Below are 17,513 nucleotides of genomic sequence, written 5' to 3'. Positions count from 1 at the left end.
GGCCAAGGACAGCGACTATTGGCAGGCCTTTCAACCGCGCACAGAACAGTCAAACCCACCGTGAGCCAGGTCTAATGCCCACACACTGGCTCACCAGCACAGGACAGTGGAACTAGAAGCAAGAACCCTGGCTGAGACTAGCTAAATCTGTACACATCGGGGATCAAACCTGTAACCCCTGGTGTTCATTAGCTCAACCACTCACTCTTATAACCAATAACACAATATAGAGGGCCCAGCCAAGCCCAAAGATATCGGTTTGCCTTGGGCAAGTTCTTCTATGACATAGGAAGTGGAGACTGCTTTGTTACATGGGTAAGCCAGACTGGGCAATGATGGCAGGCTCCCTTCCACGAAGGGGGTATGAACCGTTTGGATTTCTACAACAAGCAGCAGCCAAGTTCATGGCACCGTGGGTGGCTCCTCTGGACAGGAGGGAAGGAAAAAGAGTGGGAGAGCTATAGTGATCGGGGATTCAATTGTAAGGGGAATAGATAGACGTTTCTGCGGCCGCAACCGAGACTCCAAGATGGTATGTTGCTTCCCTGGTGCAAGGGTCAAGGATGTCTCGGAGCGGGTGCAGGACATTCTGAAAAAGGGGGGGGTGGGGGGGGGGGGGGAGAGGGGGAGAACAGTCAGTTGTCGTGGTGCATATAGGTACCAACGATATAGGTAAAAAATGAGATGAGGTCCTACGAGACGAATTTAGGGAGCTAGGAGCTAAATTAAAAAGTAGGACCTCAAAAGTAATAATCTCAGGATTGCTACCAGTGCCACATCCTAGTCAGAGTAGGAATCGCAGGACAGCTCAGATGAATACGTGGCTTGAGGAGTGGTGCACAAGGGAGGGATTCAAATTCCTGGGACATTGGAACCGGTTCTGGAGGAGGTGGGACCAGTACAAACCGGACAGTCTGCACCTGGGCAGGACTGGAACCAATGTCATCGGGGGAGTGTTTGCTGGTGCTGTTGGGGAGGGGTTAAACTAATATGGCAGGGGAATGGGAACCTATGCAGGGAGACAGAGGGAAGTAGAACGGGGGCAGAAGCAAAAGATAGAAAGAAGAAAAGTAAAAGTGGAGGGCAGAGAAACCTAAGGCAAAAAGCAAAAAGGGCCACATTACAGCAAAATTCTAAAGGGGCAAAATGTGTTAGAAACACAAGCCTGAAGGCTTTGTGCCTCAATGCGAGGAGTATTCGGAATAAGGTGGACGAATTAACTGTGCAGATAGCAGTTAACGGATATGATGTAACTGGCATCACAGAGACATGGCTCCAGGGTGACCAAGGCTGGGAACTCAACATCCAGGGGTATTCAACATTTAGGAAGGATAGACAGAAAGGAAAAGGAGGCGGGGTGGCATTGCTAGTTAAAGAGTAAATTAATGCAATAGTAAGAAAGGACATTAGCTTGGATGATGTGGAATCGGTATGGGTGGAGCTACGGAATACCAAGGGGCAGAAAACTCTAGTAGCAGTTGTGTTCAGACCTCCAAACAGTAGTAGTGAGGTTGGGGACGGCATCAAACAAGAAATTAGGGATGCATGCAATAAAGGTACAGCAGTTGCCATGGGTGACTTTAATCTACATATTGATTGGGCTAACCAAACTGGTAGCAATGGAGGAGAATTTCCTGGGGTGTATTAGGGATGGATTTCTCGACCAATATGTCGAGGAACCAACTAGGGAGCTGGCCAACCTAGACTGGGTGATGTGTAATGAGAAAGGACTAATTAGCAATCTTGTTGTGCGAGGCTCCTTGGGGAAGAGTGACCATAACACGGTAGAATTCCTTATTAAGATGGAGAGTGACACAGTTAATTCAGAAACTAGGGTCCTGAACTTAAGGAAAGGTAACTTCGATGGTTTGAGGCATGAATTGGCTAGAATAGACTGGCAAGTGATACTTAAAGGGTTGATGGTGGATAGGCAATGGCAAGTATTTAAAGATCACATGGATAAACTTCAGCAATTGTACATCCCTGTCTGGAGTAAAAATAAAATGGGGAAGGTGGCTCAACCGTGGCTAACAAGGGAAATTAAGGATAGTGTTAAATCCAAGGAAGAGGCATATAAATTGGCCAGAAAAAGCAACAAACCTGAGGACTGGGAGAAATTTAGAATTCAGCAGAGAAGGACAAAGGGTTTAATTAAGAGGGGGAAAATAGAGTACGAGAAGAAGCTTGCCGGGAACTTAAAAACTGACTGCAAAAGCTTCTATAGATATGTGAAGTGAAAAAGATTAGTGAAGACAAACGTAGGTCCCTTCCAGTCGGATTCAGGTGATTTAATAATGGGGAACAAAGAATTGACAGACCAATTGAACAAATACTTCGGTTCTGTCTTCATGAAGGAAGATACAAATAACCTTCCGGAAGTACTAGGGGACCGAGGGTCTAGTGAGAACGAGGAACTGAAGGATATCCTTATTAGGCGGGAAATTGTGTTAGGGAAATTGATGGGATTGAAGGCCGATAAATCCCCGGGGCCTGATAGTCTGCATTCCCAGAGTACTTAAGGAAGTGGTCCTAGAGATAGTGGATGCATTGGTGATCATTTTCCAACATTCTATTGACTCTGGATCAGTTCCTATGGAGGGTAGCTAATGTAACACCACTTTTTAAAAAGGGAGGGAGAGAGAAAGCGGGTAATTATAGACCGGTTAGCCTGACATCAGTGGTGGGGAAAATGTTGGAATCAATTATTAAGGATGAAATAGCAGCGTATTTGGAAAGCAGTGACAGGATCGGTCCAAGTCAGCATGGATTTATGAAGGGGAAATCATGCTTGACAAATCTTCTGAAATTTTTTGAGGATGTAACTAGCAGAGTGGACAAGGGAGAACCAGTGGATGTGGTGTATTTGGACTTTCAAAAGGCTTTTGACAAGGTCCCAACACAAGAGATTGGTGTGCAAAATCAAAGCACATGGTATTGGGGCTAATATACTGACGTGGATAGGGAACTGGTTGGCAGACAGGAAGCAAAGAGTCGGGATAAATGGGTCCTTTTCAGAATGGCAGGCAGTGACTAGTGGAGTGCCGCAGGGCTCAGTGCTGGGACCCCAGCTCTTTACAATATACATCAATGATTTAGATGAAGGAATTGAGTGTAATATCTACAAATTTGCAGATGACACTAAACTGGGTGGGACGCTAAGAGGCTGCAGGATGACTTGGACAGGTTAGGGGAGTGGGCAAATGCATGGCAGATGCCGTATAATGTGGATAAATGTGAGGTTATCCACTTTGGGGGCAAAAACGCGAGGACAGATTATCTGAATGGCGGCAGATTAGGAAAAGGAGAGGTGCAACGAGACCTGGGTGTCATGGTTCATCAGTCTTTGAAAGTTGACATACAGGTACAGCAGGCGGTGAAGGCGGCAAATGGCATGTTGGTCTTCATAGCTAGGGGATTTGAGCATAGGAGCAGGGAGGTCTTACTGCAGTTGTACAGGGCCTTGGTGAGGCCTCACCTGGAATAGCGTGTTCAGTATTGGTCTCCTAATCTGAGGAAGGACGTTCTTGCTATTGAAGGAGTGCAGCGAAGGTTCACCAGACTGATTCCCGGGATGGCTGGACTGACATATGAGGAGAGACTGGATCAACTGGGCCTTTATACATTGGAGTTTAGAAGGACGAGAAGGGATCGCATAGAAACATATAAGATTCTGATGGAACGGGACAGGTTAGATGCGGGTAGAATGTTCCCGATGTTGGGCAAGTCCAGAACCAGGGGACACAGTTTTAGAATAACGGGTAGGCCATTTAGGACTGAGATGAGGAGAAACTTCTTCACTCAAGAGAGTTGTTAACCTGTGGAATTCCCTGCCACAGAGATTGGTGAGGCCAGTTCATTGGATATATTCAAAAGGGAGTTAGATATGGCCCTTACGGGCTAAGGGGATCAAGGGGTATGGAGAGAAAGCAGGAAAGGGGTACTGAGGGAATGATCAGCCATGATCTCATTGAATGGCGGTGCAGGCTTGAAGGGCCGAATGGCCTACTCCTGCACCTATTTTCTGTTTCTATGGGCCCAAGTTTCCACACGCGCCTAGAACGGCGCAGTCCCGACCTGGACGCCCATTGTTCGCGCCACAAAGTGCGCCTAAAAAAATCCTCCGTATTCTCCACCTCCCTGCAGGTCCTCTGGCCCTCGGCGCGGCGCAGCACGAGCTGTAGGGGGCGGAGCCAGGTCCCTGCACTGAAAACAGTGCCGGGACCTCTGCACATGCGCACTACAGTGGGCACGCAAGTGCAGTAGCTCCAGGCGCCCTAAACTGTGTGGGACCCTAGCCCTGGCCGAATGGCCTCACTGGGGCTGCGTGAATAAGGCTCCTCCCACGGCCAGCTCCTGCTCTCTCCCTCCCCCCTCACCCACCCCACAACCAGACCAGACCCGACTCCTGCCCCCCTCCCCCCCCCCGCCTCCGGACCGGACCCGACACCCGCCCCCGAACTGGACCCAACACCCGCTTCCCCCCCCGGACTGGACCCGACCCGACTCCCGCTCCCCCCCCCCCCCCTTCGCCTCTGGACCCGACCCGATTCCCGTTCCCCCTCCCGGACCCGACCCGCGCTCCTGCTCCCGCTCGCTTCCCCCCCCCTCCCGGACCCGACTCCCGCTCCCCCCCGCCCCCGGACTGGATCCGACCCCCCCTCCCCCTCCCCCTCCCCCAACCTCGTTCTGGACGCCTAATTTGTAACCTGCGCCTGATTTTTTTAATGTGTAGAACAGGTTTTTTCAGTTCTACAAAAATCTTCACGCTCCATTCTAAGTTAGTTTGGAGTACGTTTTCACTGTGGAAACTTTGAAATCAGGCGTCAGTGGCCGGACACGCCCCCTTTTGAAGAAAAAATTCTGTTCCAAAGTAGAACTGTTGTACCAGACTAGAACTGCAGGAAAAAAAAAGTGGAGAATTGCGATTTCTAAGATAGTCCGTTCTCCACCAGTTGCTCCTAAAAATCAGGCGCAAATCATGTGGATACTTGGGCCTTATGTTTCTAAGCCAGTAACTTTGTGGTCAATTGTCTGGTGCCAGCCCAAAATTATCTGATTTATTGAATTCAATTTCACTGCGGTGGGATTTAAAACCTGGGTTGCTGTTTATCCACCACCCCCATTAACATATATATGGCACAACCACACCAACAAATGGGACTTTTAAAAAGAGCCGAGGGTATTAGAGTGATATGTCAGGTCTGAAGCTCTGCAGAGTGGCAGGAAGCGAGTCTACAGCCACAACAGTCTCACAGTGGAGGAACAGAGTTGCACTGCTCACACGCAGAGTCCAGCAGAAATCTGGAGAAAATCTCCAGCCACCACTCTCCACAGAAAGAAAATGCTGTTTACAAAAATAAAAATATTCAACTGCTCAGATCATGAAACAGGAGCCTTCGATCAGAAGCGAATCATCCACAGTAAACAGTGATCTACTGGCAGGTGTCCCGTACTCACTGCTCACTGATACTGAACCCACAATACACTGCTCAGGGGCATCACCGATACTGAACCCACAATACACTGCTCAGGGGCATCACCGATACTGAACCCACAATACACTGCTCAGGGGGCATCACTGATACTGAACCCACAATACACTGCTCAGGGGCATCACCGATACTGAACCCACAATACACTGCTCAGGGGCATCACCTACACTGAACCCACAATACACTGCTCAGGGGCATCACCTACACTGAACCCACAATACACTGCTCAGGGGCATCACCGATACTGAACCCACAATACACTGCTCAGGGGCATCACCGATACTGAACCCACAATACACTGCTCAGGGGCATCACTGATACTGAACCCACAATACACTGCTCAGGGGCATCACCGATACTGAACCCACAATACACTGCTCAGGGGCATCACCGATACTGAACCCACAATACACTGCTCAGGGGGCATCACTGATACTGAACCCACAATACACTGCTCAGGGGCATCACCGATACTGAACCCACAATACACTGCTCAGGGGCATCACCGATACTGAACCCACAATACACTGCTCAGGGGCATCACCTACACTGAACCCACAATACACTGCTCAGGGGCATCACCGATACTGAACCCACAATACACTGCTCAGGGGCATCACCTACACTGAACCCACAATACACTGCTCAGGGGCATCACCTACACTGAACCCACAATACACTGCTCAGGGGCATCACCGATACTGAACCCACAATACACTGCTCAGGGGCATCACCGATACTGAACCCACAATACACTGCTCAGGGGCATCACTGATACTGAACCCACAATACACTGCTCAGGGGCATCACTGATACTGAACCCACAATACTCACTGGTCAGGGTCGACTCTTCCTCAGGCTCGCCGTCCTGAACCGTCTCAAACACAGCTTCCACCTGCACCATAAGGAGACATTTTAATTCAAACAAAGGCCAATCTGACAGGACTTATTTTCTTTTACGTGCTCTCAGCGAGAGTTGTCCAATGATTTCAACACCAGCCACACGTGGCTAACTGGAAATTCAGATGTGGCCAATTGCACTTCTTATTAAATTGAAAGTGAGTAATTGACACGGTCGATGGGCCTGTGACCTCAATACTCATTTGCAGTGTGTGCGTCTGAACTTTAATTTCTTTATATGTTCGTTGGTAAAATGGCAAGATGAAAAGCAGAGCGTGCGAGTGCTTCACTTCCTTCGTTACTGCATGACGGTACAGGTGAGTTACATAAATATACACGTGGAGACCATTTAGCTGTATTGAGTATATGCAAGAATTTTTCTACTAAATTGGTGAGTGTGGCTACAGCAGTGTCACTGCAGCCTCACCCCCGGCAGGTCAGCAAGTCCGATTGGGCAACACGGAGATAAATTAAATAAATGTTCCAAGTTGGGTAATCCCAGCGGGGCGATAAGGACGCTGCAATGTCCTCAGGATCTTAATCGGGGCGCAAGGGAAGAAAGGGTGTGTGGGGGGAAAATCAGGCAGCTTGGGTTCCTGCTCCTGACCACTACCCAGCAACTCGGGCGAGGAAGTGCGCGTATTTGGGTATCAGCGAGAGGATCGTGCCCAATGGTGATACCGACTGATACCGGGCGAGCGCAGCAGGTGAGGAACGGTCACTGGGTGGCGATGGTACCAGCTGAACCCTACCCCAGCGAGATAGACAGGGGAAAACGGGCTGGGGAAAGAGGGGAAAAGGTGCAGACCACTACCTGATCACTTCATCTCGGAAGGAAGTCAAAGATGACGTAACGTAACTGCAGTTGCACTTGTTAATTGTTGCATTTGCCAATTGAGGATTTCCTTTAACTGTACCGCTGTAGTTACCCGAGGTGGCCTGTCAGACTGTCACAGGCAACTACACAATGTTACTGATTCACCCGATGAGTCTTACACCCCAACCACTCCCCGGATCAGCTGACTGAATAATTTGGGAGGACGACAGAAATTGTGGGGTTAATCCCACCCTCCCAGTTGAGTTGGGTGAAAGGAGAACATGCAATAGCTGAACAGACGCTCACTCTGTCCAGTGCCAGTATGCCACTTTCATCCATGTTAAAATGGGCCTTGATGCCTTTAGACTCGATGTCCGAATGCTTCTGGAAGCTCGAACCAACTCCACTCAATCGAACCGTGGTCAAGTTCAATGATCCAAAGATACTGGAGAGAAAAGAGAGTTCGTGGTCAATGCAAGCGAGATGATCCACAGCTCAGTTTGTGCATTGCTGGATAAGTGCACCATGGAGAAAACCAACAACACACACAGGATGCTTGGCAAACAGCTCTCAGCAAACTGCGGGCAGAGTTTGTATTTAAAGGAATTGGATGGGCAACGCTGTCCAAGGATGGGATTAAGACACACATCTGGTCTCGAATTCTCCCACATGAAAACTCAACATAGGCTGCTTTCAAGCATCTCCTGGCAGCATGGGCAGAGAAAGGCAACAGGTCGCCAGCAGGACGTGTCACCCTCAGCTCAGTGCAGCCCAAGACTACAATCTGCTCAGGTGTGCAACATCATACGATGCAGCAACGAGTGTTTACAAAGAGGCAGCTTGGTCAGCACCTCAGTACAGCACTGGGAGGCACCATCCTTCCGGTGAGACATTAAACCAAGATCCATTCTATCAATTAGATGGACATTAAAAGACCCAATGGCACGGCTAAAAATGGAGCAGAAAATTCTCAACATTTCTCCCTTCAACATCAGTCATTCATCTCTTTGCATGTGGGATCTTGCTGGGTGCAAGAGAAGTGCCGTCAGGTCTACACAGCCGACAAACTCCAGGACCACATACTCACATGGTATGCGAGGCACTTGAGAAATGTTTGACAGAACCATAAAAGAGATTCCGGAATAGTCCTTTAGTTAGAATGTGACGTTTTCTGCCACAGGCGGATGTTGAAGCAGAAACCAAACATTCTTTTTAAAACAAAAGATTCAGATAGTTGCTTGAATCTTGGGAACATTGAAGGACATGGGGAGGAAGTTGGAGAGTGGGTTTAGCCCACATGGTTCAAGCGGAGAACACACCGGCACAGATAGATGGGCCGAATGTTGCTGTGTTGGCATATTCTATGATGGGCCACTGTACAGCTCGGAGTCAAGCACTGCCATTGAACAGCCATCAGCTGACGTCTCCCCTCCCAGTCTCAGTACCTGAGGAAGCTCTCTCTGAGGAAGCTCATATCTCCATAATTTACAAAGAACTCAAAGTCATCGGTGTAGCGGTTGAAGGTGATGACTTTGCGCTGGGGATACGGGGACATTCTCTGGAACAGCACACGCTTGTTGTGTTTAATGTTTTTCACACCATCCTCTTCAATCGACCGTGTAAATTCAACCTACCAATGCAGAACACAAAAAGAATATTAAGCAAGCAAGCAGAGGCTGCTGGCTAGCACGAGTACACTGCTGGGCCACGGAGGAGAGTCTGGGCCAGGGGACCCCAGTCCGTACCCTCCGACAGATGATGCTACAAAGTAAATTCCGGCATTTTTGTTTTCGGATATAGAGGGGGGGTGGGGGAAGGGGAAACAGACTTCTCCAGTATTCCAGTGGGATGGGGCTGGGAGGCAACTAACCCATTTAACCTGTCCCATACCGCTAGTATATTCTACTCCACCCCTCCCCTTTCAATTGTCCGCTTTTCTCATGCTGGGATACAAATCCACAGACACCAGGAGACCCCAGTGTCTCTCCCAAGTATCTGTATAAAACACTGTTCGGCCTCAACTGGAGTATTATGTCCAATTCTGGGCACCGCAATTTAGGAAGGATGCGAAGGCCTTCGAGAGGGCCCAAAAAAGATTTACAAGAACGATTCCAGGAATGAGGGACTTCAGATTTGTGGAGAGACATAAGATGGGGTTGTTCTCCTTAGAGCAGATAAGGTTGAGAGGAGATTTGATAAGAGGTGTTCAAAATCATGAAGGGTCTGGGCAGAGTAGAGAGAAATTGTCCACATTGACAGAAGGGTGGAGAACCAGAGGACACAGATTTAAAGGTGATTGGCTGAAGAACCAAAGGCGATAGGAGGAAAAAAAAAATTACGCAGCGAGTGGTTAGGATCTGGAATGCACGGCCTGAGAGGGTGGTGGAGGCAGACTCAATCACTGCTTTCAAAAGGGAATTGGATAAGTACCTCAAAGAAAAAAATTTGTAGAGCTACGGGGAAAGGGCGGGGGAGTGGGATTAACTGAAGTGCTCTTAGAGAGAGCTGGCAGAGGCTCGACGGGCCGAATGGCCTTCTGCGCTGCAACCATTCTTTGGCCCCAAATTTCCACATGATTTGCTTCTGATTTTTTTTTTTAAAGGAGCAAATGGTGTAGAACGGAGTATCTTAGAAATCGGAATTCTAGTCATTTAGTTTGCTCCAGTTCTAGTCAGTTAGAACAGTTTCACTTTGGAACAGAATTTTTTTTGAAAAGGGGGCGTGTCCGGCCACTTATGCCTGTTTTCAAAGTTTCGTCAGTGAAAACTTACTCCAAACTAACTTAGAATGGAGTAAGTGAAGATTTTTGTACGCTCGAAAAAAACCTTGTCTACACTTTAGAAAATCAGGCATAGGTTACAAATCAGGCGTAGGGAATGGGGGGGGGGGGGGGGGGTTTAAAGGGAAGTTTACAAACATTAAACACTTCAGTTTTACAAATAAAGAGTCATCATCAATAATAAATGATAAATACATCAATAAATCAACCAAAAAAAAATTAATAATAATTTTTTTTAAAAAAATCAATAAATAAAACATTTTCTACTTACCGACTGCAGCACCGGGAGCCCTCCAACAGCGTGCTGGGATGCCCCCCCCCCCCCCAGTGTGTCTCTGTCAGTGTCTCTATCTCTCTGTGTCTCTCAGTGTCTGTGTTGGGGAGAGGGGGGGAGAGGATGGGGGGGGAGGGGGAGGCGTTGGGGAGAGGGGGGGAGGCGATGGGGGGGGAGGGGGAGGCGATGGGGGGGGAGGGGGAGGCGATGGGGGGGAGGGGGAGGCGATGGGGGGGGGGGGGAGGCGATGGGGGGGAGGGGGAGGCGATGGGGGGGAGGGGGAGGCGATGGGGGGGGAGGGGGAGGCGATGGGGGGGGAGGGGGAGGCGATGGGGGGGGAGGGGGAGGCGATGGGGGGGAGGGGGAGGCGATGGGGGGGGAGGGGGAGGCGATGGGGGGGGAGGGGGAGGCGATGGGGGGGAGGGGGAGGCGATGGGGGGGGAGGGGGAGGCGATGGGGGGGGAGGGGGAGGCGATGGGGGGGGAGGGGGAGGCGATGGGGGGGGAGGGGGAGGCGATGGGGGGGGAGGGGGAGGCGATGGGGGGGGAGGGGGAGGCGATGGGGGGGGAGGGGGAGGCGATGGGGGGGGAGGGGGAGGCGATGGGGGGGGAGGGGGAGGCGATGGGGGGGGAGGGGGAGGCGATGGGGGGGGAGGGGGAGGCGATGGGGGGGGGAGGGGGAGGCGATGGGGGGGGAGGGGGAGGCGATGGGGGGGGAGGGGGAGGCGATGGGGGGGAGGGGGAGGCGATGGGGGGGGAGGGGGAGGCGATGGGGGGGGAGGGGGAGGCGATGGGGGGGGAGGGGGAGGCGATGGGGGGGGAGGGGGAGGCGATGGGGGGGGAGGGGGAGGCGATGGGGGGGGAGGGGGAGGCGATGGGGGGGGAGGGGGAGGCGATGGGGGGGGAGGGGGAGGCGATGGGGGGGGAGGGGGAGGCGATGGGGGGGAGGGGGAGGCGATGGGGGGGGAGGGGGAGGCGATGGGGGGGGAGGGGGAGGCGATGGGGGGGGAGGGGGAGGCGATGGGGGGGAGGGGGAGGCGATGGGGGGGAGGGGGAGGCGATGGGGGGGGAGGGGGAGGCGATGGGGGGGGAGGGGGAGGCGATGGGGGGGGGAGGGGGAGGCGATGGGGGGGGAGGGGGAGGCGATGGGGGGGGAGGGGGAGGCGATGGGGGGGAGGGGGAGGCGATGGGGGGGGAGGGGGAGGCGATGGGGGGGGAGGGGGAGGCGATGGGGGGGGAGGGGGAGGCGATGGGGGGGGAGGGGGAGGCGATGGGGGGGAGGGGGAGGCGATGGGGGGGAGGGGGATGCGATGGGGGGGAGGGGGATGCGATGGGGGGGAGGGGGATGCGATTGGGGGGAGGGGGATGCGATTGGGGGGAGGGGGATGCGATTGGGGGGAGGGGGATGCGATTGGGGGGAGGGGGATGCGATTGGGGGGAGGGGGATGCGATTGGGGGGAGGGGGATGCGATTGGGGGGAGGGGGATGCGATTGGGGGGAGGGGGATGCGATTGGGGGGAGGGGGATGCGATTGGGGGGAGGGGGATGCGATTGGGGGGAGGGGGATGCGATTGGGGGGAGGGGGATGCGATTGGGGGGAGGGGGATGCGATTGGGGGGAGGGGGATGCGATTGGGGGGAGGGGGATGCGATTGGGGGGAGGGGGATGCGATTGGGGGGAGGGGGATGCGATTGGGGGGAGGGGGATGCGATTGGGGGGAGGGGGATGCGATTGGGGGGAGGGGGATGCGATTGGGGGGAGGGGGATGCGATTGGGGGGAGGGGGATGCGATTGGGAGGAGGGGGATGCGATTGGGGGGAGGGGGATGCGATTGGGGGGAGGGGGATGCGATTGGGGGGAGGGGGATGCGATTGGGGGGAGGGGGATGCGATTGGGGGGAGGGGGATGAGATTGGGGGGAGGGGGATGCGATTGGGGGGAGGGGGGATGCGATTGGGGGGAGGGGGGATGCGATTGGGGGGAGGGAGATGCGATTGGGGGGAGGGAGATGCGATTGGGGGGAGGGAGATGCGATTGGGGGGAGGGGGATGCGATTGGGGGGAGGGGGATGCGATTGGGGGGAGGGGGATGCGATTGGGGGGAGGGGGATGCGATTGGGGGGAGGGGGATGCGATTGGGGGGAGGGGGATGCGATTGGGGGGAGGGGGATGCGATTGGGGGGAGGGGGATGCGATTGGGGGGAGGGGGATGCGATTGGGGGGAGGGGGATGCGATTGGGGGGAGGGGGATGCGATTGGGGGGAGGGGGAGGAGATTGGGGGGAGGGGGAGGAGATTGGGGGAGAGGGAGGAGATTGGGGGGGGGGGCGGGAGAGGGAGGAGATTGGGGGGGGGCGGGAGAGGGAGGAGATTGGGGGGGGGGGCGGGAGAGGGAGGAGATTGGGGGGGGGGCGGGAGAGGGAGGAGATTGGGGGGGGGCGGGAGAGGGAGGAGATTGGGGGGGGGGGGATGAGATTGGGGGGGGCGGGAGAGGGAGGAGATTGGGGGGGGGATGAGATTGGGGGGGCGCGGGAGAGGGAGGAGATTGGGGGGGGAGATTGGGGGGGGGGAGGGGGATGAGATTGGGGGGGGCGGGAGAGGGAGGAGATTGGGGGGGGGATGAGATTGGGGGGGGGCGGGAGAGGGAGGAGATTGGGGGGGGGGGATGGGATTGGGGGGGGGGCGGGAGAGGGAGGAGATTGGGGGGGGGTGAGATTGGGGGGGGCGGGAGAGGGAGGAGATTGGGGGGGGGGATGAGATTGGGGGGGGGCGGGAGAGGGAGGAGATTGGGGGGGGGATGAGATTGGGGGGGCGCGGGAGAGGGAGGAGATTGGGGGGGGGAGATTGGGGGGGGAGGGGGATGAGATTGGGGGGGGCGGGAGAGGGAGGAGATTGGGGGGGGGGGGAGGAGATTGGGGGGGGGGGGAGGAGATTGGGGGGGGGCGGGAGAGGGAAGAGATTGGGGGGGGGGGATGAGATTGGGGGGGGGCGGGAGAGGGAGGAGATTGGGGGGGGGAGGAGATTGGGGGGGGCGGGAGAGGGAGGAGATTGGAGGGGGGGGCGGGAGAGGGAGGAGATTGGAGGGGGGGGAGAGGGAGGAGATGGGGGGGGAGAGGGAGGAGATTGGGGGGGTTGGGGGAGGGGGATGAGATTGGGGGGGGGGGAGGGGGAGGAGATTGGGGGGGGCGAGAGAGGTAGGAGATTGGGGGGGGGGGAGGAGATTGGGGGGGGAGGGGGAGGAGATTGGGGGGGGAGGAGATTGGGGGGGGGGAGGGGGAGGAGATTGGGGGGGGGGAGGGGGAGGAGATTGGGGGGGGGAGGGGGAGGAGATTGGGGGGGGGAGGGGGAGGAGATTGGGGGGGGAGGGAGAGGTAGGAGATTGGGGGGGGGGGAGGGGGGATGAGATTGGGGGGGGGGGGGTCTAGGCACGGCTCGAAATTTGGGCCCTATGATTCTAAGTGGCCCTTCATAGAGTTATCTCGGTATAGCTTCAAGCACTGGCGTGATGGGCTGAATGGCCACCTCCTGTGCTGAGATTTTATCAACCCAGACATTAAGTATCAAGATATTCTACAACAGATGCCATCACAGCCACTTCCGCTGCTCACTGTGTCTACACATGTGCACTTTGTAGCAGGCAGCACTGGACAGAGATCAGGAGCAGGAACCCTGCATGACCTTTCCCCTCGATGGACCAGACCAATTATAGCACCCCAGTACTGTGCGAGTCAAGATAAACTGACAGATTGGGAATGATACCAGACAGCTCGGCTGCACTGCTGGAATCCTCAGCGCCAGAGTGTTTGGGACATGCTCCTGTGGAATGTTTGGGACATGCTCCTGTGGATGCGCACACAGCGCCACGATGTTAAGTTTACCTGAATGGGATACAAGGCTGCATCGCGGATGAGGAAGGGTTTGACTTTGAAGGCTTTGCTGAGAGCAGCAGCCTGATACACGGCTCCCATCGATGCTGCCTCATCAGCATTTATATTCTTTCCCAACTCCTTCCTACAAAAGGAAAATAAATCCAGTTACTGAGAAAGACATCAGAAAACAGAGCATCCCCCCAAAAAATGATAGGGAAGATTGAAAATGAGAAGGTGGAAGTCACCACCATGGGGAGAAGTTGCGATTAATAGCATAGACGCACAAGGGGAAGCTAGAGAAGCTCAAAGGAGAAAGAGAGAGAGAACGGTGTGATGAGGTTAGACGACACGTGATGGGAGCAGGCTCGAGTGGAGCATAAACACCCATGGACTAATTGGGTCAAAAGGCCTGTAAATATTTTGTAAAGTTGTCACCTACTGAAGAATGCCAGCTATTCATTAGGAGAAATATATCCCTTTGAAGGTTTACCCCCTTACTTTGGTCTCCCCAAGCCATGCACCATCCCAATCGCTGGGGAGTATTCAGCACTTCCCACAGTGACACCGCTAAGATCAGGAACTCTTCCCGTGTAGGGCAAGCACGAGCCCGCGACCCGCCACTCGGCATCACGATGGGGCTGCAATGCAATGCTGGGCTGTTAGAATAGGGGGTCATTAAGGGGTGATCTAATGGAGCTGTTGAATAGGAATTGACAGTTTTTCTCTGTCCTTCCCATTTCCTCTGGTGGAGAGTCAAAAATCACAATCTGAATTATAACAAGGCCACATAGGAGTGAAATCAGGAAGTGCTTTTTCATTTGCCGGGTACTGGGAATCTGGAACGCTCTCCACCAAAAGGCTGTGGACGCTTGGGGGGGGGGGGGGGGGGGGGGGGTCAATTGAAATTTTTACGGCCGAGATTGATGGGCATTTGTACGGTAAGGGTATCAAGGGACATGGAACCAAGGCGGGTAGATGAAGTTAAGAAACAGATCTAATTGAATGATGGAACAGGCTAGAGGGGCTGAACGGCCTTCCTCCTGTGCCCATGTTCCTTTAGGCAGCCTGTTTTAAATGACCCTCCTCGCTCTTCATTTTGCTGTAGACAGAACTAACAGAACAGGATACTGCAAACCCAACTTACAACACATTTCAAAAATCCCCGTTTGGAGACTAATCTTTCTAAGGCCTCGTCGATTGACCACAATCACACATTCACTTCCTGCTGATATACCTGCCGAGGCGAAGCTTACCAGTCAACTGACAGTGTCAGCGTGAACCTCTGTGCTTCACAACGGTTTGAAACTCAGTAATTCTCCAGTGGGTGACGAGCACGGAGAGCAGTATCTAGCAGGACACCTTAATCTAAGGATCCAAGTTATTCATAGAGTGAAGGATGACCCAGGAGTGAGGTCAAGGCTGGAATCGCAGACATTGGATCACAGAACAGGAAGGCAGAACTTACTTTCCAACAGCTTTCAGCAGGACCTCCTGCACTTTGGGAACTCGCGTTGCTCCTCCCACCAGGATCACTTGGTCAATTTCTTCCTACAAGAAAAAGGGTCCTTTCAGAAAATGAAACCCCAACATTTCAGCAGCCTTTTTAAAATCCAGCTGGCATTTTAAAAATTCATTCATGGGATGTGGGCATCGCTGGCAATTTGAGCATTTATTGCCCATCCCTAATTGCCCGTGAGAAGGTGGTGGTGAGCCGCCTTCTTGAATCGCTGCAGTCCGTGTGGTGAAGGTGCTCCCACAGTGCTGTTAGGGAGGGAGTTCCAGGATTTTGACCCAGCGACAATGAACGAACGGCCGATATATTTCCAAGTCAGGATGGTGTGTGACTGGGAGGGGAACGTGGAGGTGGTGGTGTTCCCATGCACCTGCTGCCCTTGTCCTTCTAGGTGGTAGAGGTCGCGGGTTTGGGAGGTGCTGCCGAAGAAACCATGGCGAGTTGATGTTGCCTGGTAATTAAGCAAACCTACATCACCCTGGTTAGAAGCAGCGTTTCAAACAGTCTCGGCACTGACACAACACAACAGCTCAAACCCCTGCACGTGTTCTGGTGTTACAGGGCATGTGGTGGTTGTGATAATTACACAGCCAGAATGCTAGAAAGCAGATCACTGTAGCAAATACAAACCTGGTAAAATTAAGTGACAATCCCAACTAAACAACCTCACCATAAAGCCCCTTGGTCACCCCAGCTTAGTGAAAGCACTCACTATTTTCAGCTCAGCCACTTTCAAGGCCTGATGTACCGGGTCTGCAACTCTCGTGAACAGATCGCTGCACAGTTCCTCAAACTCCTGCCTCGTTACTTTGGCCTTGAAGTCAATGTCGTCGAGAAGCCCCTCAATCTGCACAGGAATCACAAGGACAATATTGATTAAATTTGCTAACCAGAGGACAGATTTAAGGTGATTGGCAAAAGAGCCAGAGGGGAGATGAGGAGAAATGGTTTATTTTACGCAGCAAGTTATCATGACCTGGTATACACTGTCTGAAAGGATGGTGGAGCCAGTTTCAAAAGGGAATTGGATAAATACTTTAAAAAGGGAGAAAATAGCACTGCCATGGATAAAGAGCAGGGAGTTGGACAATGGACAAATGGCCTCCTTCTGTGGTAAGAATCTACAATTCTATACCATTTCCCATGAAGGCTACTCATACTGCGCGGAACTTAATGGCTCCATGTAATGATGACCCTTGAATGCACATTAATGTGGGAACGCTGCCATGTTCCAGAGCAGCAAAGCTACTGATTGTACTTACCTGTGCCGTATGATCTATGTTCGCACTCAGGACTGTTTTCAAGCGGTTTGCTTCTTTCCACAGCTTGGCCATTGCGCGTGGGTGCTGGCGGACATCTTTCGAGGTCTTCTTCTGTGCGTTGAAGAGTTTTGCCAGGTGATCCCGCAGACGCAGCTCCATCTCAAGCCCACCCAGGTTCCGATCAAAACTGTGGGGGAAAGGGAAAGGAGGCAAATTAATTTACAAAACCCAACTTTGGATGCTGGCCGAGGCTCAGTATGCGACACGCTCGCCCGAGTCAGGAGGTCGTGGGGTCAAACCTACTCCCGAGCACAAAAAACTAGGCTGACTCTCCAGTGCAGTGCTGAGGGAGTGCCGCACTGTCGGAGGTGCCGACTTTCGGATGAGACGTTAAACCGAGGCCCTATCTGCCCCCTCAGGTGGACGTAAAAGTTCCATGGCTCTATTTCGAAGAAAAGCAAGGGAGTGCTCCCGGTGTCCTGGGCCAATATTTATCCCTCAACCAACATCACTATAAAACAGGTCACCTGGTTATTTATCACACTGCTGTTTGTGGGATCTTGCTGTGTGCAAATTGGCTTCTGTGTTTCCTGCAGCACAATAGTGACTAC

General features: G+C 53.3%; 1 protein-coding gene across 3 annotated transcripts in view; it reads right to left on the bottom strand.

Moving 5' to 3' along the window:
* hyou1 (hypoxia up-regulated 1) overlaps positions 1–17,513 on the bottom strand; it is a 44,089-nt gene that overhangs the window by 14,569 nt on the left and 12,007 nt on the right. For all 3 annotated transcript variants that reach the window (XM_070894558.1, XM_070894556.1, XM_070894557.1), the window contains exons 9-15: positions 16,903–17,089; positions 16,353–16,487; positions 15,593–15,675; positions 14,137–14,269; positions 8,655–8,839; positions 7,516–7,654; positions 6,327–6,387 (exon numbers count right to left, since the gene is read on the bottom strand). In XM_070894558.1, the coding sequence (XP_070750659.1) occupies positions 6,327–6,387; positions 7,516–7,654; positions 8,655–8,839; positions 14,137–14,269; positions 15,593–15,675; positions 16,353–16,487; positions 16,903–17,089 (923 nt within the window). The remainder of the gene's footprint in view (positions 1–6,326; positions 6,388–7,515; positions 7,655–8,654; positions 8,840–14,136; positions 14,270–15,592; positions 15,676–16,352; positions 16,488–16,902; positions 17,090–17,513) is intronic.

Source organism: Pristiophorus japonicus, chromosome 11 (genome assembly GCF_044704955.1).
Source record: "Pristiophorus japonicus isolate sPriJap1 chromosome 11, sPriJap1.hap1, whole genome shotgun sequence".
NCBI lineage: Eukaryota > Metazoa > Chordata > Chondrichthyes > Pristiophoridae > Pristiophorus > Pristiophorus japonicus.
This window is presented reverse-complemented; position numbering and strand designations above follow the sequence as displayed.